The sequence below is a fragment of the Drosophila obscura genome, unplaced genomic scaffold, assembly GCF_018151105.1.
Source record: "Drosophila obscura isolate BZ-5 IFL unplaced genomic scaffold, ASM1815110v1 contig_200, whole genome shotgun sequence".
NCBI classification, from domain to species: domain Eukaryota; kingdom Metazoa; phylum Arthropoda; class Insecta; order Diptera; family Drosophilidae; genus Drosophila; species Drosophila obscura.
Genome location: NW_024542791.1, coordinates 5,970,115 through 5,991,737, shown reverse-complemented (window position 1 = coordinate 5,991,737; position 21,623 = coordinate 5,970,115). Strand labels below are relative to the sequence as shown.

General features: G+C 43.7%; 4 protein-coding genes across 5 annotated transcripts; 2 read left to right on the top strand and 2 right to left on the bottom strand.

The window, feature by feature from the left end:
• The first annotated feature begins 122 nt into the window (after positions 1–122).
• On the top strand, positions 123–2,091 carry LOC111073339 (endoplasmic reticulum lectin 1). The gene is made up of 4 exons (XM_022365613.2): positions 123–378; positions 446–560; positions 618–1,447; positions 1,503–2,091. Exons 1-4 carry the CDS (start codon positions 232–234, stop codon positions 1,995–1,997), a joined length of 1,587 nt encoding a protein of 528 aa, XP_022221305.2. The 5' UTR covers positions 123–231; the 3' UTR covers positions 1,998–2,091.
• Positions 2,092–2,699: 608 nt separating this feature from the next.
• Positions 2,700–4,793, top strand: LOC111073357 (mitochondrial import receptor subunit TOM70). The gene is made up of 3 exons (XM_022365636.2): positions 2,700–2,704; positions 2,810–3,813; positions 3,872–4,793. The coding sequence occupies exons 1-3, from the start codon at positions 2,700–2,702 to the stop codon at positions 4,657–4,659; spliced, it is 1,797 nt and encodes a 598-aa protein (XP_022221328.2). The 3' UTR covers positions 4,660–4,793.
• Positions 4,794–4,815: 22 nt separating this feature from the next.
• LOC111073334 (putative inorganic phosphate cotransporter) lies at positions 4,816–6,812 on the bottom strand. 2 transcript variants are annotated; one of them, XM_022365608.2, is made up of 3 exons: positions 6,653–6,807; positions 5,780–6,585; positions 4,816–5,719 (listed from the first exon to the last, which is right to left on the bottom strand). In XM_022365608.2, the coding sequence occupies exons 1-3, from the start codon at positions 6,690–6,692 to the stop codon at positions 4,991–4,993; spliced, it is 1,575 nt and encodes a 524-aa protein (XP_022221300.2). In that variant the 5' UTR covers positions 6,693–6,807; the 3' UTR covers positions 4,816–4,990. The 2 variants fall into 2 exon arrangements, with proteins under 2 accessions (XP_022221300.2, XP_041449681.1); XM_041593747.1 differs by having other exon boundaries at positions 5,612–5,719; positions 5,773–6,585; positions 6,653–6,812.
• Positions 6,813–7,708: 896 nt separating this feature from the next.
• On the bottom strand, positions 7,709–14,645 carry LOC111073335 (putative inorganic phosphate cotransporter). Its single transcript, XM_022365609.2, has 5 exons — positions 14,051–14,645; positions 9,605–9,786; positions 9,096–9,542; positions 8,402–9,025; positions 7,709–8,331 (listed from the first exon to the last, which is right to left on the bottom strand). The coding sequence occupies exons 1-5, from the start codon at positions 14,088–14,090 to the stop codon at positions 8,092–8,094; spliced, it is 1,533 nt and encodes a 510-aa protein (XP_022221301.1). The 5' UTR covers positions 14,091–14,645; the 3' UTR covers positions 7,709–8,091.
• Between the last annotated feature and the right edge of the window lie 6,978 nt (positions 14,646–21,623).

Here is a 21,623-nt window from a genome sequence, read left to right as displayed (position 1 = left end):
TTGACATGTTTGACGATGTTTGGAGACATCGATGTTTTAGATAAGAACTTCGATGAATCATCGATGTTATGCGGCGGAACTTGAAAAACATCGATGCATCGACTTCCACCTCTATTAGGAAAACAGCTGTTCATTATTTTTTTTGAAGAAAACAACACGTAGCTCAGCAATTTTCTATTTATTGCTATTTGGCATGAAAATAATCAAGTGGGCAACATTTGAAAAGTAAAAATGACGAGCGTTCAAGTAAATACAATAAGAGCAGCGCTGCTGCTTGGCCTGCTGTCCGCTGCGGCGTCCCACGAAGCCAAAGATTTCGACGATTCCATCTTGTACAGAATTGACTGGGCTGTGCCAGATTTAATAAGTGGTGCACCAGTAAGTCTATGGAATGAATGATATGCAGCCGAAGCATATGGCTAATATTTGTTGTATGTTTATGAAGGATTTGGGCAACGAACTGACATCTTTCATTACGACGGACAAAGAGAAATACGAGTGTCTGATACCCGCCCTGGAGAAGCCCAAGGAGGAAGAGAAGTCCGACAAGCCAGAGTTGTGTAAGTGGGGATATTCATTCTACAAATGTATTTCCTGCAAATGTACGCTTCTTGCAGCTCCAATCAGTTTACTGAAGCCGACTTTCTCTGGCCAAACCTGTTCGTACCGCATCGAAGCCTATTGGTCCTACGAGATTTGCCATGGCCATCATGTGCGGCAGTATCACGAGGAGCGCGAGGGCAAGAACGTCAAGTTCCAGGAGTACTACCTGGGCAAATGGAGCGAGGAGAAGACGGAGCTGCTGTCAAAGACCTGGGAGGCGGAACAGAAGGATGGGGGCAAGCACAAGTACAAGACTATCAAGATTGACAATACGCGCTATCCGTATTTCGAAATGGAGTTCAGCGACGGAACCATGTGCGATATTATCGACGCTCCACGCACCACAATGGTTCGCTATGTGTGCTATCCCCATGGCAAGGACGATATTTACTCCTTCAAAGAGACCTCCTCCTGCAACTATGAGGCGATTATACTCACCTCTGCATTGTGCGTCATTCCTGGCTTCCATGCGGAGGAGACCAAGGAGACCACCATCAAGTGCTTCAATTCGGAAACAGAGCCGCATAAGCCATTGAGCATGCTGCGCTCAGAGCTAAGCGAATGGGCCGAAAGTGAGTCCGATCTGATTCTCTCAAACGACGCCGAAAATAAGCCCGTTGCCAAGGCGTGGCCAAAGGAGGGGGAAGTAGTAACACTCAAACACAGCGGAGATGTCGACAAAATCATAATGGAGCTGATGAACAAGGGTGGACTGGATTCCGAGAAGGAATACCAACAGCTATTGCTTGCCAAAGCGGGGGCTGCTCTTCGAACACAGCCAGCCCCCATCGATGAGCTTACGCCCATCAGGCAGTTTATATCTGGCGCAAACTGTCTAACTGGGGTAAGAAATTACCCCCGAAGGCAATCCATTTTACTCAAGATTATCTTTTCTACAGGGCAACGGTTGGTGGCGCTATGAATTCTGCTATGGAAAGCATGTGCGCCAGTTCCACAAGGATAAGAATAGTGAAGTTGAGCTGTTCCTTGGCTACTTCTCGGAGGAGTCACACCGCCAGTGGGCCATCGCCAATCCTGAAAAGGGAGCACGCCGCACTGGCTTCACGTCATCCATTTGGCACCATTATGTGAAGGGAACACATTGTGATCGCACCAGCCAGCCGCGGGAGGTGGATGTCAAGCTAACGTGCACGCCCGTGACCACCAGTGGAACCGCCGTGTCAATGTACTTGCTGGAGCCAAAGACGTGCCAGTATATCCTGGTCGTGGAATCGCCCATCATCTGTGATCTCCTGCGCTATGCAGACTCCCACGGTCTGGTGAAACCCGAAAACTTGTACAAAGTATTCACTAGTGACGAAGGCCAGCCAGAGAGCCCGGCACCTGCCACGGATCGGACTACTGATGACTCTGGAGAGAAAATACGCTCATAGAGCTGCCCGACCCGCGTATTCGAGTTCTAGTGAATTAATTTTAAATACATGTAAATGTAATGTAAATTACATAAAATTGCATTTTTCCACCTTAGGACAAAATCATTATTAATGTTTCAATGGAGCTTGGAACAACAAATTTAACATCAATTAAAGGAAATAAGGTATACAAAAGTCCATACGCATAGAAGAAACTTGGTTGAGCAGCAACACTGTCGTCACATTCCGGTACACAGATAAGATTTACATCCAAAGGAGTTTTGAAAGCTAACCATCTTCTACAAAATTGATAGATGAATTGGATAAAATTATTTGTTTAGGGCTGAGAGGGCCAACTAGCTAGTAATATTAAACTGAATATCAAAATTGTGGAATACGATTGCAATCAATAAAAAATATCGTTATCCCATTGTCGACCAGCCCCCCTGGGCTATCGACGGTTTAACAAAGGGTGCTCAACTTTTTAAATAGAGGGGGGTTAAGTGGGTTAAGTCTCGTTTGATCGCCGGATTGCCCTGGTTTTTTTTATCGTTATCGTTATCGGCGCGGTCACGCTGATCAGCAGGCCTGGTAAACAATTTCCTTTTAAATCCTTCAATCCTGAAAGGAAATTAGTAAAAACATCAACTAAAAGTTGCTAAATTGACCTCAGTGTAAAGTTCGCCAAAGAGTAAGTACTGTGCCGTGGTGGTGAAAAAATCAATGGGGTTGAGGGGTTAGGGCCCCGGCATTTAGCGGGAGCCCAGCCCGGTCCGTGCTCGTTGATAAGAAAACGGACTATTACACAATTTGTATGTATTATTTTCTTGCAGCCTTCAGAAGACATACTCCATCAGAATGGCCCTCAACTTTAGCTCAATAAAGTTGAGTAAATGGCAGATTGCGTTATTTATTGGCACGCCCCTGGCCATCGGCCTGGGCACTTATGTGGTCAGACGGATGAACGCCACGCCTGGCGGCGAGTCTAAGGGCGAGGAAAATAAACGGTCCAAGGGAAAAATCGAGAAGCAAGCGACGTCCATTGACGGAACAGCGCCGGACAAGGAACTGGAGCGTAAGCAGAAATCTGCCGAGCTGGGCGAGAAACTGTCTCCCGTTAAGGAGGCCAACAGCTACAAGAACGAGGGCAACAATTGCTATCGCAATGGCAAGTACGACGAGGCCATAATCTTCTACGACAAGGCCATTGACAAGTGCCCACCGCAGAACGGCGCTGACATGGCCATCTTTTACCAGAACCGCGCCGCCTCTTACGAGAAGCTACAAAAGTGGAACAAAGTGAAGGAAGACTGCTCCAGCTCCTTGGCATACAATCGTCGCTATGCAAAGGCCTACTTCCGACGCGCTCGGGCCCACGAGGCCACAAAAGACATGCTGGAGTGCCTGAACGACGTCACTGCCACCTGTATATTGGAAATGTTCCAGAACAACCAGAGCATCATGTATGCGGATCGTGTGCTCAAAGAGACGGGACGCACGGATGCCGATAAGCATATGCGCGACCGGGTTCCAGTAGTGCCCTCCACGTCCTTTATCAGAACATATTTGCAATCATTTGTCGGAGATCCACTGCAGACTATAAACGTGCCGCCATCGACTGTGGCGGAGACACCGGCGCGCGGTTTCCTGCGAGCCCTTAGCGCCTTCCGCGAGGAGAAGTTTGATGACGTTATACCTGCCTGCACAGAGGAAATCGAATCCTCTGAGTCCGAATCCCAGTACAAGGTGGAGGCCCTGCTATTGCGCGGCACAGTCCATCTTCTTTGTGGCACCTACACAGAGAGCAAACCAGACTTTGATGCCATAATCGGCAATGGTAAGAAAATATCTTCACTTAAATGTGGACTCTAGCCAAAACTGAGTTCTCTTTCCAGTCGATGCGGATGAGACAATCCGCGCCTATGCCTACCTGAGGCGTGCCTCCCTCTATATGCAGGTGAATAAGCGCGAGGAAGCCCTGGCCGATTTCGATGCAGCAGAGAAGCTGAAGCCCGACAATCCCGATGTGTACCATCAGCGTGCCCAGATCCTGCTGATGTTGGATAGCATTGAGCCAGCCCTGGAGCAGTTCGACAAGGCTGTGCGTTTGGCCCCCAACCATGCCATCGCTTTCGTCCAGAAATGCTATACCGAGTACCGTCTGGCGCTCATGTCCAACAACCAGCTACGGCTGGAAAATGTGGTCCGCCAACTGGAGCAGGCAATCGAACAGTTTCCCACGTGCGTGGAGTGCTACAGCATGTTGGCCCAGGTGATGGCCGACCAGCAGAATTTCCACCAGGCGCAGCAATACTATGACAAGGCCACAAAGTTGGCGCCCACAAATGCGTCCCTGCTTGTTCACCAGGCTGTCATGACGCTGCAGTGGCGTGGCGATGTTGAGTCTGCTGTCGACACGCTCAACAAGGCAATTCAGCTGGATCCCAAATGTGAGCAGGCCTACGAGACGCTCGGCACCGTCGAAGTACAGCGGGCGAACCTGAAGCGAGCTGTTGAACTCTTCGATCAGGCAGTTCGCTATTCCAAAAGCTTTGAGGAGGTCGTCCATGCCTACTCGCTGCGCAATGCGGCCATTGCTCAAATCAATGTAACCAAGAATCTGGGCATCGACATGAACGCCATCTCGGCCATGAACCAAATGTACGGCACGGGAGGCATGTAGAGTATTTAGCGGCAGATATGTGCATTTAGCAATTGGCATGCCGGACACACCACCACCGGAAAGCAGACCCAGTTATTTGTAGCTAAGTTGATCCTGTTATTTATATATATAAAAAACGATAGCTTGTTTTTTCCCTCCCCCCCCGCCCCAATCTTTAGTTCTAGCATCAAATTGTGTGACGATGACGATAACTCGCCGTTGAAGCGTTTAAATTCATTTCATGTATAATCTTTGTTGCCTAAGGAATCCACACAGCCACATAGCCTATGCTTAAACGTAAGATTAAAATAAGTAAAAGCTGAATCGTCGTGATTTTGTGGCCCCCCTGGTCTTAGCCCGCCGGTTGGTTGTACGACTGCACTTCGCCGGATATGTAAGCGGAACAGATAAGCCAGAGGGCGGAGCGCACGCTTCCCACAATGGCATAGTCAGCCTCGAACTCCTGCAGATAGGGCAGCAGTAGACCAGGCAACGCACCCAAGCCATTTGAGATGCCCATCAGGGTGCCAGCGTAATTGGGACTCATGTCCAGGGGCAGCAGCTTGACGCCCGCGTAGTAGGCGCCTACGGCCAGGACACTCCAGATGCGTGCACCATCCGATTTCAAGTAGACCATGTACATGGAGCCGCAGACAAACACCAGCCAGGTCATGAGGCGACGCGTCTCCGTGCGACTGAGGATGCGCTCGGCTATGAGAAAGTCGCTCAGAGTGCCCGTGCTGAGAGAGGCCAGCCAATTGCAGAGATGGGGAGCCGTCACCACTATGCTTGCCTCCAGCTCATCCCACAGAGTGCTGCCCTTGGATCTGAGATCCTCCAGCACTTTCTGCAACTCATGGGCGAACTGCTGCTGACTCCAGTCGTGCTGCATGGAGGCGGAAACCAGCGCCCACAGCGGCGTACTCATCAGCATGCTCTTCCAGGGCGCATTCGGTGGTTGGTCCCCACCCGCGTTGCTGGATGTTACCAGCAGTGTGGCACTGACATGGCTCTTGATGTAATCCCGCTCCTCGCTCTGTATGTACGGACAGTTGTCGGGTTTGCTATAGCAGATCAGGATCTATGGAAAGAGAGAAGCCAGTTAAGAGACCGCTGCTCAAGCAGCGTCCATACAACTCACGAATCCCAGGAACCAGGCAACAGCCCCACCACCGACCACATAGAAGGCCACCGGCCAATCCTCTTCCGCCATCACCAACCCACTGAGCAGCTGCACCAGGGTGATGCCAATCTCTCCACCACTCAGAACACCGCTGGCCAGCAGTCCGCGCTCTCCCTCCGGCACCCACTGGGCCAGCAAAGCAGACACCGCCGGGAAGGTGGGACCCTCGCAGAGTCCGATGCCAAGGCGGACAGCCACCAGGGCATACGGACCACCATGGCGTACAGCCACCGGCGTCAGCAGCGTGAGAATGGCCGAGGACATGATGGCGGCTCCTAATATCCATTTGCCGCCACAACGCTCCGACAGGCGGCCGCCTGGGATGTGGGTGAGCATGTAGCCGGCATAGAAGGCCACCGTGACCAGGGTTTGGGTCTGTCGCGACCACAGCTCGGAGCAGCTTATCCGCTCGCGAGAGGACACTTTTATCGACGCACTAGATGGCACTTTTACCCTTACCGGCTGCTCGATTGCTGCGAGAGGCACCCTCGTGGGATGGTACAGATGCTCCCTGCCAGCCCGAAGTCTGGCTCTTAGCATGTTTTCCGTTTGATTCAATCGAGCAGCCAGTTCTGTGAACCAATTGTGTGACTTGCTCTGTGCAGCTGAATGCGGAGGAGTAGAAGAAGGGGGAGGATGATGAGCACAACCTTCCAGGGCAATGCGATTCAGGGAAAGGTCCAGGCACAGTCTCATCGTGTATGCATTGATGATGGCCAAGAGGCTGAAGCAGCAGAGGACCAGCCGCTGCTGCACCCTAAAATCTTCCTTAAAGATGGAAACACTTCATAAACGCTACCCCAATATGGATTATCCTAAAGAAATACTTACAGCTGAACAGATCGCGTAGCATATGCTGAATGGAAAACATTTTGAATGCAAATGGAAATCACTTTGATAACATTAATAAAAGAGAAAATATGTTTTTTCAATTAACTTAAATATTTGACAATAAATTCGGGAATCAAAAATGTTGAATAGAAACGAAATGTATTGGGTTCATATCTTTAGCTTTCTTTAGTTCCCTGAAAGGGAAGGCGAGGCTCGAGTCGAGTAGCAAAGCTCCTTGTCATGCACACGACATGTAGTTCGTTTTCGCTTTCTTGGGACCGAGGTTTAGTGTGTATGTATTTGTTTGTGTTCATCCTTTCTTCCATTCTGTTCTGCCCTTTTTGCTTGACCGTCTTGCTGGCGTCGATTGTCGAAGAATAAATCCCTAAGAAATGGGAACAATTGGAGCAGTGCAAACAGTTGTGGGCATGGACGTACATGTATCCATCGTCAATGGCAGTTCTCATTGGACAGGTCAATCCAAGTCATGTAGCAGCTTAGTTTGTCCCGGAAGACCTATCAGAGCTCTCCCACAGCAAGAACATTGAATGCCGAATGATTAATGGGAATCCTTTAATATTTCTATGGATTATATAAGTTTTCCATAGCTTCCATTCAGTTGTCTATGAGGGAATCACCTTAAAGTAGGGCGGGGTACCAAAGTCGAATGAAAAACCTTGCCAGAAAGGTGCTACATATAGCGAGGTGCTCTGTGTTTGGCCAGGTCTCTCGATTTCATTGATTGCTCGTTTTTTTTTTTCATTTTCTTTATGCACTTTATTTGGCTAACATCATAAAAACAGTTATGTCTTAACAGAGTTTGTTAAAAACACGTTTTGGCGTTACACATTGATCAACAATTTAAAACTCATACAATATTTCGCCATCCCATCCGACGGGGGTGGGTGGGGGCCTTTACAGTACGGTACGGGTACGGGCAATACGAACTCGGTATACACTTGCTCTATCTAATCTTAGACGTTGAAATCGGCTTCAGCTGCTGCTTTTCAGGTTTCGATTAAATACTAAATAATAATTAAGAGAGTACGTTGCATGTGCGGGGACATGTGCGGGTGCGGGGGACAGGACGACGGTATTAATTAGGGATGATTATCCTACCTATAACAGGAAAATTGTACACACACAGAAGTACACACTGCCACGTGCGACTTTCATCTTCTTTTTTTCCATTCTTTTGTTTTTTTTTTTTTGGGTGAGTGTAAGTAAATTCTTCGCTTAAAAGTTAATTAGTTGGTGGCCCTGTGCTGGGGATCTCGGCCAGATCGGAAATACTATAAAACTAGCTATCTGAACAGCAATAAGGGCGTATACGTATTATATCTACTATGTATATAAATGGAACCTCGACTCGTGCGACTCGACGGGGACAGCATTTTCAACTAGAGTACAATATGGCACATTCTGAAGGCGATGCCGATTTAGGAGCTTCGCTCCGTGCGCTGATGTACACCTGTACTGCCGCTGTTGTAGTCGTACTCGGGACTCTTGAAGGCTGTGGTCTTGCGCTCCTCGGCCTCAAAGTCCACGGAGCGGGGCTGGATGGGTGCATTGTTGAACGGCTGCACCTCTCCCGAGGCCCACACGCAGTAGACGACCGCTGTGACGCACAGCACGCCAAAGGCCACCCAGAACACAGTACGCCATTCGAGCAGCGAGGCCTACAATCGAAGAAAAATCAGTTTAGCATGCATTGCAATGATACGGTTGCAGAAGAGTTGTTGCACTCACATTTGGTGTCATCACTCCCACCAGATATGGCGTTATCACGCCCGTGATCGCTCCAATGCCGTTTGTGATGGCCATCAGGGTGCCAGCATAGTTGGGGCTCATGTCCAAGGGACTGAGCTTCATGCCCGCATAGTAGGCGCCCATCAGGCCCATGCAAATGGTGAAGAGGATCACAACGAGGACGCGATCACAGCCAGCGTACGAGGCGCCCACCATGAAGATGGCTGGACCAAAGGCGGCCAGACCGGTCATCACCTTGCGGGTATTTGTTGTGCTCATGATGCCCTTGCGGATCATCCAGTCGGCAATGAAGCCACTGCCCACGGACACAATCCACATCATCACATAGGGCAGGGAGGAGTACAGGCCGTTGGCTTTGATGGAGAACTGCAGCACATCGGCCATGTACTTGGGCAGATCCGTCACCATGATGTAGAAGCCCCAATCGTGACCGATCTGAGCAGAGACCAGGGCGAACATGGGCAGATTCGTGAGGATGGCCTTCCAGGGCGTCGGGGGCAGAGACTCGTTGCGGCCAATCGTTCCGATCTCCTTGGCAAGATACTCCCGTTCGCTGGGCTTGATGAACGGATGGCTGGAGGGATCGCTGTAGCACAGGAAAACCTTGTGGGCGAGAGCAAAGGGTTTGGTTAGAGCCAAACAGAGAAGGCAGGATGAGGCATGTGACACTTACAAAGATGACAAACCAAATGACACCCAGGCCGCCAAAGAAGTAGAACACAAATGGCCATTCGTAAGCATCCAGAAAGACGCCAGATAGCAGATTGCCCATGATTGTGCCCACCTGACCGCCGCCCAAGACCAAGGCACCCAGCTTGCCGCGTTCGTTCGCGGGTACCCAGGCAGCAAGGAGCACACTGAGAGCGGGGAAGGTGGTGCCCTCGCCCAGACCCATCAGCACACGGGATACGATCAGCCAGTCGGAGCCGCCCTTCTCAATGGCCAGAGGTGTGAGCATAGTGAACGCAGCTGTGGAGAGGATGCCCAGGCCCAGGGTCCATTTGCCGCCAAACTTCTCGGCCAGCAGACCGCCAGGAATGTGCGTGACAATGTAGCCAATGTAGAAGGAGGACAAGATCAGGCCCTGCAGCTGCTCCGACCAATCGTAATCGCCGCCAGTCTGTATGGATGTTAAGGCTTGAAAATGGGTTTCATTTATGGGTATCTGCAGATGAAACTTACGCTGACGCCCTCATCCAGATCATCTGGCTCGCAGATGGCCACATCGCTATCCTCATTCGTGACATTCCTCTTTATGACCAGCACTGTGATGGCCTGGGAGAGGCACACACGCATTGTGTAGGCATTGAGGATCGCCAGGAACCCCATAATGGCCAATATCACACGTTGGGGTATTATAAAATCTGCAGCACAAAAAAAGACAGATGAGAGAGTGACGTGGAATCGAATATACGATATTAATTGTTTGCGTCAAACATTTTGATGGCACGGTCTGGGTTGGGTATGGGTATGGGGTATCCACCGCATATTGTTTTAAACAATTTTAGACAATTTAATTTGGTTAGCGTGCGAATAAATAGTTTGACAAGTTGCTCTTCATCGCGGGCGGGGCTGGTCAATTGGGTACAAATCAATTTGCGCTGATAAACTTCAAATTGCAGTTGATTGCCCTATGGCGAGCTACGAAACGAGTATCAATTACATAGCCGCCAGGGCCTATATCGTGCTCATCATATCATTTATCTTACACGACTTGACTTTCACGAGATTGCACCTAAATAATATTGATTGATATTGTAACACAGACATCCCACTGATGGAGAATATTGATCAAATACTCCATAAACCTTTCGTTTACATAATTATAACTTCAAGAGCATTATCCACTGATGGAGGTATACCTAATAGATACTCAGTGTAGGATTCGTAATGATCGAAGAGGTATGAGTATAGCTGTGATTTTATATGTACTGTGGATTCATGCGTGGCCCTAATATTTATTATATTTACTCCGCTCTAAGCCTACAAAACCTCACTTTTTTATCATAGATTGGCACAGCTAAATGTATTTCAATAAAGGAGATAAGTATCTCCCCAAAGCCACTATCTTCTAATGGATATTTTCCCTTGCATTACATAAATCCAATCACGAGCATTCATCATATAATTATCTACATACGAGTGTGTATATAACGACTATAGACTCCCAGAAAAGTTATTCCCTTGACAACACACATTATATTAAAACCATATACTCGTATGCATTTAAATCATTTTGTATAAATCATTGAAATAATAATATATGATTATTTTGTACCGTCTTTAAAGTCAAATGTACTTCAAATATTCGTTGAAATTTATTTGCCTTCATTTCCAAATTATTTTACTGTAGTGTTAATCAATGGAATTCCAAAGAAGAATTTTGTGTGAAAATTATGGCCATATATGTGGTGCTTCCTGGGCTGTGTTTTGTTTATGGTGCCATGGAAAACCTTTGGCACGCGATTAGGCAATATAGGAACGGCGCTATGCACTTGTTCTGTGGGCCATTATCAATCACCAAGCGCCGATCGATGGAGCGCGCGGGTTATACAACACCCTCATATCATAATCAAATTGTTAAACGGTATTATGCGCTGATAAGGCTCCAAGTGTGATAGATCTGCGATAAAACACTTGGAGTGCATATGGCACCAATCTCGAGTGTGTATGTATATCAAACGGAGAACCCATAATGACCATAAAATAAAGCAACGGTCTGACGGCACTGCCAATTAAATGGTCTTCAGTATAAATTTATAGGGCTCCCATTTTGGGGCAGCGGAACCTCCTCAATTGTTGGGTTCTGGCTCAAGTTCATGAAATTTTGAAGGTTGAATTGATCAATTAATTGAGAGAGTTTGCTAAGAATAAGGGTTAACATTGACCTATATGATCTCAAAGCGATCCCTACTCTAACCAGAAGAGCAAATAAACAACTTTGTTGACAATACAGAGACGTTTGGTCTGCATTGTAAATGAGCAAACAATTCGCGTTCTATGGTAAATATAATCACAATCAAATTCATAAGAATTTTGTTGGATCATCTATTGACGATTCCCGCCAGACATTTCGCCTACGTAAGATCCATTAAGCAACCTGTTTGACTTTATAATGAAGAACGAGGCACCACTCTTTCAGTTTAATAAACCCCTCCAAAAGACGTCACTGGCTGGCATCCTATTTTGTTTATAAATTAACATTATTATTAAATATTTTGCATGAGTGGTGCTGGTTGAAAAAGCGAAACTCCAAAACTGGCAAAATTAACAATGTGTCAATATTTGACATATCGCTTAACGAAGCCGACAAGAAAATTTATACGCGCCCCAAAGTCACACGAGTGTCAAATAAGAAATACAACCTCTTTTTCGTATGATTCCCGAAAGTGATAAGTTGATTAGGCCACCGTCTTTACGTATAAATAAGTATGAACGTATATGTATGTAAATATAGGCGCTAATCATATTTCTCGTTCATTTCGAGAAGCATGGCTATATTTTACTTGACCAATCACGCTTATTGGCGTTAATATATGACCACACTCGATCTAAGTCGCATCACATCACACGATAAGCTAGTTAAGATTTAATCAGAAGTGAATAACACACACAGTCTTATCGCATATAAAGCTAGTGCTAGGTATTATTTTGGAGTGCTTTATAAGCAGGTAATATCGTTATAATCTCATTGGAGTACAACATAAATACGGGGCCTATAGGATATCACTGAAGCATGGGGCAAATATTTTAATAAAGAAAGTATCAGGAATTTCTAGTGTTATCCCGTTCTTGAATATGTAGTAAAAGAGGAAAACTTTCCAGAAGATAAGTACTAGGAAAACTCCTAGTATGGGAAAGTGTGTGTCCACCCAATAGATCTGTCACTACTTATAAGTATATACATATGTACATACATATGTGTCCATGCACTCATTGCAATAATGAGAAAGTGAAAAAAGAATAAAACAATCTCCTGTCTGTCTGTTGACATTTCTGGGTCTCTGACTCTTTGTCTTCATCATTCCATACATATGTACATACATATATATATATTTACATATATATTTACATATTATATATGAAATGCTATATGGTCCGGTGCAATCTCTAGTGTCCAGTTCCAGACCATAGTATTGATAGCACGGCCACGGCACAAATACAAATATTCCATTTTCACATTTTTACATAATTTTCCTCGAGGCGCTTGCATTTCCGCGGTCTTGCGAAAATTATGTCAATGGGGCTGGGCTGGGTTGGGGGCGAGTTTAATGTGCGATTGCTGCATACGAGATATGCCCCACCGCCCTTCCATCCACATGTTCGATAAGCGTGCATCGCATCGAACAATTGGGGCAGACGCGCCGAGTGCAGGGAAAGTGATGAAACAAAGCGATTAGCTTGCGGGGTTGGGTAGGGTAGGGGTACTTTTCGGTGTTTTGGGTACTTGGGCGGGTATTATTCATTTGAGTGCCAATCAATGCCCTGCATCCGATGATTTATGGCCAAGTCATAGATTTAACAACTCATTAGGCTAACAAAATACTTAAGAACTCACGTTTAACCATGTGAGTACGTTTCAAGATGTTAAACTCAACCCATTCCCAGGCTTATTCGATTCTCTGTATTTGTTTTTCAAAGCAAATAACAACAGTCCGCAGTCTATTGATTGTATGGCAAGTAAAAGCTAACAAAACGAGAACAAGACTGTAATTATTGGACATTCCAGAGAAAGTAGTTCTCAATGAGGAACACGGGAAAAACGTATCTAGCAGATGGATTCTACCAAAAGATGGATTTACAGGGCAACAAACGAAATGATTTGACTGCCCAAACTTTTATAAACGAATTTCGTATATAGCATTGACCTTGTCCAAAAAAGGTCAGAACGAACGGATAGGAGAGGAAACCGGGAGCCCATTGACCGTTCCCCATTCCTGGCCATAAAACAATAATAAATAACTGTTTTTCGTTTTAATGGGATCCATTGCAAAGCGATTATGAGAATTGACAGGCTCGATTGATGGGCACCCTACACACCTGACGCAGCGACTTCCCCGTTCCACGATCGTCACTTCACATGCAAATCGTATGCAAAATAAATACATGCATAGTAGTATATTATTTTATATGAATTATATGTTAGCTCGTGGCGGGAATGCCAACCCAACAGATCGGACATGAAACAGTCCACGAATGACAACAAACAAAAAACCGAAATAAAAAAGGCGTAAAATTCGAGACACGAAATACTAAATAAAACCACTAACTGAATCGGAAGTGTCTGGCAGAAACGTTTCTGTCATTGTTTTCATTTCTGCATTATACATCGGTATACAACGTATTCGTATGTACAAAAATGTATACATATATTATATATTTAGGAATTTATTTTGTTGTCGGTCAATGTCGGTTAAACCACTCAAATATACTTTGTTTAATCATTTCATTTCAAGAATACTCCGCTCGGAGTTCAACGTATCCATCCCCATCCCCATCGGTTCGTATTTAATATTCAATAAAGCACACTCCCAATTCGGGGTTTACGGATATGGCAGATAGCACAGAAAGTTTTGCAAATAATGATGAAGGGGGTTGGTTGTCATGTGGGGGGCATGGGACACTTACACCGTGATAGGTTTATGCCCCATTGCGGCTGTTGTGTCATCTCGAGATTATTGTTTTGCAACGTTAGCAAGTTGCTCAGTTCCTTCGCCACGGTTACACAGGATTGGTTCGGATATATGGGCAAAGGATATCACACGGACACGAACGCAAGCACACACACACAAAACACAGTTTATTCTCTCCCCGTCTCTTTTTATAATACTTGTACTTCCTTAACACTTCGGGTTTGGGCGCATGCGTAACAATTACAAAACGCAATTAAAACCACACGCAGCGAGAACGAAACGGCAAGTGGGCCTGCTGGTGCTCCTCTAAGCACTTCTTGATTCTTTTTCGCTTTGGCCCCTCTTCCGTTATTTCAGTAGTGCACCGATCTCTCTCTGGCTCTCTCTCGTTCTCGGTCTGTCTGTCTGTGGATTGTGTCTGTGTTTGGAGTGTTTCTGTGTGTGTGAGTCGAGTTTTGTTTTAGCAATGTTTTAGCAACACACACGCAAACGCAAACGCAAACGGCAACAACTGTAAAACTGTTAACGATCTTCGATCCCCGCTTTTGGCGCTTTGTTCTCTGCTCGATCCGCGCACGCCGCCTGTTAAATTACAAATGAGAAATTATTCCCCCCGACTTTAGTTTATATGTGAGCAGATAAGCGACAATCGACGACGCTGGTGTCACTGCTGGCTGGCTGCCTGTCTGCTGCTGCTGCTGCTGCTGGAGTTTTTTTTTTTTATTAGCGCGGCATCGGGGGTTTGTTTCGTCAACCAACGATCGTGGATCAAGGAGTTGATTTGTCGTACATATGTATAAGTTTATATGTACATGTGTGTGTGTACTTAGTATGTATGATCGTAAAAAACTGTTGCTATCTTAATCGATCGAATTAGTAGACGTTGATCGTCGTCGTCCACATGCGTGAAGCGTAAACCCAACCCGCCCAAGGAACTTTATTTTATTTGCTCATTTGAAACTCGATTTCGATTTCAGTTTATAGGAACAATCGATTATGCGCTGAATACTTAACGGTACACACCGTTGTCGTCGTTGAACTTGCACGCGCCAGTTTTATATCCCGTTCTATACACAGCCATAAAAACTTGGCAAAAAACAAAAACTAGATAAATTTCAACATTGCACTCTGCTCTTCATGGGAATCAGCGTAGACGGATTGCTAACAACTTTTTTAAGGGATGATGAGTATACATTTTTTAAATATGTATATTCAAAGCGAATTTAGAGATCAAATGGAATAAACCATCATATACATATGTATCTTATATGCTCGCATTATCATGGCAATATAATACCAAAACAGCAACAAAAAAACATTCTTTTTCATTCGGTTTGTATAAATATAATATCAAGGAATTTTACTTATTTTGATTACTTGGGAAAAACAAAAGTTTTTTGTCCCTACCATACATATATTGAATATGTAAAATATTCAGAAGATTATTTTGAAGAACTCAAAAAAACAACACGACATACATACATACATATGTATGCACATATATGCTTGGACTTTGAATGACTTTTGATGAGTATATACTATGTATATATAAATATAATCCAAGTTGTTGACAGAATATGAACGCTCTTGTGAGCGAATATTACAGCGATCGTACATCCCCCAAAGTGTAGAGTGTAGGGTGTATGTACATACACTCAATATATGCGCCAACTTGTTGTATCTCCAATAGAATTAGTATTGTTGCTGCTGCTGTTTTTGCTGCCCAGAGACATAGATAGTTAGTTAGTAACGTTTACCGGTTAGAGGCGGGTTTCGGTTTCGGTCTTTATGCAATGCAATTTAGTGCAAAACCGACGGAGACGTAAACGGAGGGAGGCGGCCGTGGGACACGGAGAAAGGGAGGGTGCTTATCGTTTTAGTCGGTTGAACCACCTCGTCTATTGTGCATCTCTCTCATTTTATTCCGATCCAGTCAAATGCTGTTTCAATTTTAGCTTCAGTTGCACAAGTATTATTTTTGTTTTGTTATAATTATCTGCATAAATTGGTGCACACAGCAGACAAAACTTTTTTGTTTGATTTTACCAGTTACAGATGCGGTTCAATGCAGTCGCGTTATGGTATAAATACATATATACACATTTCTATCTGTGGGGTATATATTTATATCTCTGTCTATATGTATATTTTTTCAGAGATGTCTGAGTTGAGTGATCTAGGCATTGTCAGATCATTGTCGAAATTGGTTCACTGGAAATTACAGCTCGTGCAGCTGTGAAAAGTCCCCCCACAAGTAGTAGTAATCTCTGGCTCTACTATTATGATAGAGAGAGAGACGTATAAATCTGTGAGCTGATGTATCGTCAGATAATTTAGTACTTTCCATATAAATCCCATAAGCAAGATTTTCGACCAGCATTCCAGGTTTATCTTTTCTACCTTATCGATGGCACACTTTGTCCAGACTTGAGATCAACTTGATTTCAAGATAATTTCGCTGCTACGAGCAGTGCTATCTGGATAAAGTTACTAATACGAAATGTAATATATATTAATATAACTTTCCGTTCAATTGAATTTTCACTGTACATTCTGGCTTCTTTTGTACTGGGATTTTTCCATCTTTTGCTTAATGAAAAGTGACAAACTTCAATAATTGCTCGCCCCCAAACAATTAACTGTCCAGCACGATCCATGCAATACGATAGGATAGCCCCACTAAGCTATGCAAAGCTCTAACGATTCTGAGATGATCTTCAAAATTGTTTACGGGTTTTTAGCATTGTCATTTCCAATTGAGTCAGCGAACCGCTACGTGATATGAAACTCTGCAATTGATATGTTTGCTCATATAAATACATATCTAAAAATTCAGAATATCATAATAACCCAGAAGCCCCGTGCTCTACCGTCCTCCCCTTATGCCACACGCTACTATATCCAAAAACTAGCTCAAACTGGCTTCATCGTCCATGACCGAAAATGTTACCAGCTTGAACTGGTAACCAGACAGACAGAAACATAGCACTCAATATTTTACTCGCATACAAAATATTTTGCGTTATATACTCGTACAGCAAATTAATTGAAGCGGCCAGAAAGTCTTTTATATTTGATGTCCATTAATGGGGATGCGATGGAGCGCCAAAATAAAGTGATATAAATAATTATACAGAAACTCTGTTGCGAAGTGTACTAAAATGTTGGATACTTTATGCAAAAAATATGGAATTGTGGAATGGATAAGATAAATATAGAGCGGCTTGTCCATAGAGTTACCTGAAAAATAGATATATCATAAGTGTACGATTTTATGGGCTATACAGTTTAACTGAAAACAAAATATTACAACATAATCTAGAAATCTTTGTAAAAGATAGAAGGGTATTAACAGCATCGACCTGTTAAATGTAGACTCAAATTTCTCAAGCAAATAGCCGAGACCTTTGAATCAATGTGCGAGCAGTTCATATAAAAAAGAACTCAACAAATCTATTGTGAGAATGAAAATTGCCAAGAAACTTAGAATCTAGGGGAATGTTTCCATCAATCATAAAATAGGCCTAATGAATATTCATCAGTTAAAAATAAACTCTTTTGTGTTGACACATGGAAGTAAAAGTTTTGAATGGCTTTAGCAGAAGTATTATCAAAACTTATCTTTATCATAGGTACACATGTATCTTTGGTGTTGTAAACTTAAAATATCTCGATTGTGTCCCGATAAGATATGATGTATCTCCCACCCATAATCCTAACTTAGATACACTCCATAGTACATGGCACAGCGTGTACTAAGCACTTGCTTATCCCAAGGTAACTTTCTCGTAATTTTCATGGCTTTAGTGCCCAATTTTCCCCTTGATCTGTTGCCTGTAGATATTACAATTCCAAGCCGCAAAAAAATATCGAAACGTTTGAGTCGCTAACAAGTTTCAACGGATCTGAACAATAAATCAATCAAACGAAATCATACGGATTGATCGACAACGGTTAAGGCGAGAACAATTTTAGTAAAAATACGTAAGTAAATACTTAAATAATTAAAATAGTTGCCACAAAACGAAAACGAATTGTGGAGGCAAAGGCAAGGAAATTGCCATACCAATTGACATTTCGAGGGTCATCGATGCCGAGAGATATACTCGTTCAGCTGAATAAAAGAAAATAAATACAAAAACTGAGACCACAAATTGGAGTGCGGAGTGGAGTGGATTGGCTTGGTGTGAAGTGGGAACTGGAGGGGAGGGTCTTGAGCGTTGAGTGTTCTCGCTTGAGACGAAGGCTGACCACCGCCAATGGGTCATGGGGTTACGTTGGTTCTGGGTTTTTTTTTTCCAGTTTGCCGGGGTAATACTTTGGCCATATTTGTGTCCGCCATATAATAAAAAAAAAAACTAAATAAACTGGGCGAGGAAACGAGCAAAGCTAGCTATCTTAAATATGTCTTTTACAATGGTACTAACCATAATATCGGCTCTAATCTTTATAGCCGACAGAGACTTTACAATGCTAGAGCGAACAGAAAAAATACAATGACTTTTGTACCAAAGCCTTCGGCTTGAGATAAGATTGGCAAAGAGGCCAGAAGGGAATCTCCACACCAACTGGGGTACAAACAATTCCGTTCCGCCAAATCGGAGGCATAAAGCTCAGCATGTGACTTTCGACTTAAAATAAGTCAAGTCCCATTGATACTCGATTTATGGGCGGGAGTCAGTACCGTCCCGTCCCACTCCGGAGCGGAGAGGATCGTTTCGTATGTGTCATCGACAAGGTGTTTTTAATAACTTAATTGGCAAATTGGCTTGCAATGAACACCACACCACGAGTCGTGTGCGCCGCTTTATGATTGGCCTTTAATTGTGGGCGAAAGTGCCGCTCGCCATACTACCATATGATATGCAAGGGAAGTGCGGGTTTTTTTTTTAAATTTCATAATTCCCGCCAGTTTTGGGGGCTGGCATTCTGTAGCCATATAGTATATGTATGTATGTATATTCAGTATAAATGTTATATAAATGCAAGTATTTTAATTGTTGTCAAAAGTCATTTAAAGTGTGAAAAGTTGTAAGAACTTTTAGCATGCAAACACGTCTCAGCTGCCGGATTGCGAGTGATCTGGAGGGGGTTGGAATCTGGAGCTGCACCTGGAACTGGAGGCAAGCCTTTAACACGTGATTCTGTTATTTATAAACAATATTTAACCTGCTAATTTGTGCAAAACGGAAGTGAATTTCGGGAAATTCAATTGCGAAAGGTTCGCCAGATCATTTTGGGGCACTCTTGCTCTTGGGGCCTGGCCACACCAGTTGCTACTGTATGTACGAGTTGTATATAAAAAAGTGAAAACTACTACGAATATTTACTCACAAATGTAAAAAAAATACTTCAAACAATGGCCCACCTTGACCTTTCGACCGCATCAGCAGCAAGTGTCTGTAGCTATGTGGATGCTGGCTTTGGAGTTCTTTCAAATGCCGCCAGCAAACAGTAGAATAATGAAAAGAGAGAGAGAGAGAGAGAGAGAGAGGTGGTAGAGAAAAACACCGAAGGCGGCACAGTTTAGATCTGGATAGCGTATTGATAAGATTAGGTTTAGAAGGAAACCAAAGAGATTTCGGGCAGAGGAGCGTGGGAATTGCTGCACAAAAAGTAAACAAAGAAAAATAAACCTCTCTGAAACCACTTTAAAACTACAATTCAGTTGTTATTTTACGTTTTTGTGGCGTTGCCAGACTCGTGCAATTCGTAGTTGCTGCGGGCTACCATACCATGATATCTTGTGATTTTTGTCCATAACAGTTCGAAAACTTAACATAACATAAGTTCGAAAACTTAACATAACATAACGTCATGACGCAACAGTGAATCTTCATTCCATACGCGATCCCGTTAAGAACATTTGATTTGTATGGGAAAAATTTCAGCAACATGGGGAAATGAATTAGCAGCATTGTTGTGCAACTTTGGCACGGAATGAGCAACAATCTGCATACCTTGAGAAAATGGATATTATGGACTTGAGATATTGTTTGTAATTTCAGGCTCCAATTAATAACGTGAAATGAAAACCTTGAAGGTTTTGTTTTGTTTTTTTAATTGGGAGTAAGTAAGCTCATGTAAAATGTAATGTAGCATGTAACTGAGGATGTTAATCAATGTATGATACGTTGAGATTTAAATATTTTTTAATCTAAAACCAAAACTAATAAAAAATCATAGCATGAAATGTTGGTAATGCATGCCTTGGCTAAGAGCAACTTACTTTGCACCATATAATGGTAAATACAACCAATTTTGTCTAGGACATCACAAGGACGACAAGATGAGATTCCTTTGGCATTTGACTAATGATATGAAATCTTGTCGTCGCTAAAATTAGTTTGTCAAAATTTGAGAAGGGTTCAGGTGCTGTGATATCCTGGACTGCCAAGCATGGCGCTGAGCATAATTTATATGCAGCCAAATATGTAAATTTGTCACTTTTTATGGCCGTTTTTGGCGTGCGCCCCCTAACTCCCCTGACAGAGCTCCCGGAACCTAGAAGAATGTTCTATGGTATCCCCTTTGACGCCTATTCTTTCATTCAATCCTCATATATTGATAATTTCCCTTTCTATTTCGAATGGTATTTTTTTTATTTTTCTAAGAACTTTTTCAATATTTATTTTCAGTTTCAAATGGTTATCATTTTGAGCAGAAGCAGTCGCATCCTTCCTGCCTGGCTTCCTGCTTCCGGGTACATCTCCCACAAATGGTTATTGTTCTTTTGCTGTTGCTCCTACTATTATTTATATCAACATCTTTATCTATATGTACATATGTATGTTTGGATCTGTGGTCAAAACTTTGCTGCCACTTGCCTGGTATATAAACTGCTTCTAAATTGCTTTGACCAAGTTGATTCCTGCCTGCGCCTGGCTGCTCCGCCTTGGCGTTTCAGCTCCTTCAACGTTTCCTCCCAAGTGCACGCAAAAGTTGATTTATTGTTTGGATTTTTACAACTTTTGACTGCAGTTTCCACAGTTTTTGTATTCTTATTGTTTTTCCTCTCGCTTGTCTTTTGCTGCATTCCATTCCCCGCTGTTTCCATCTATTATTAAAATATCTTTGACTACGACTTGGGGGATTTGTGTTGCTTCTTGTTACTCGTTTAATAATATATCATTCGAATGCCTCACCCCCAGCCCAAACCACTTGTCTATTGTCAATCACAAATACTCAATCACCGGAAGGAGATACTGCTAATTAATTTCGTTAGAGGCAAACTCCAGTGCTGATTTGGGGGGTTTTTCACAAGACAGGGGACACATCTGCACAACAATTCATCATCATCCATCTCTTTTCAGTGGAGAATAGAGTGTTTTTGTGGAGACTTTCCCCTCATTTTCGTGGTGTGGCAGCATGTTGCTGAAATTTTTCCCATACAAAATCAAATGTATCTTACGGGAACGCGTATGGAATAAAGATTCATTGCTGCGTCATTCCATACGCGTTCCCGTAAGATACATTTGATTTGTATGGGAAAAATTTCAGCAGCATGGGGAAATGAAGTAGCAGCATTGTTGTGCAACTTTGGCACGGAATAAGCAACAATCTGCATA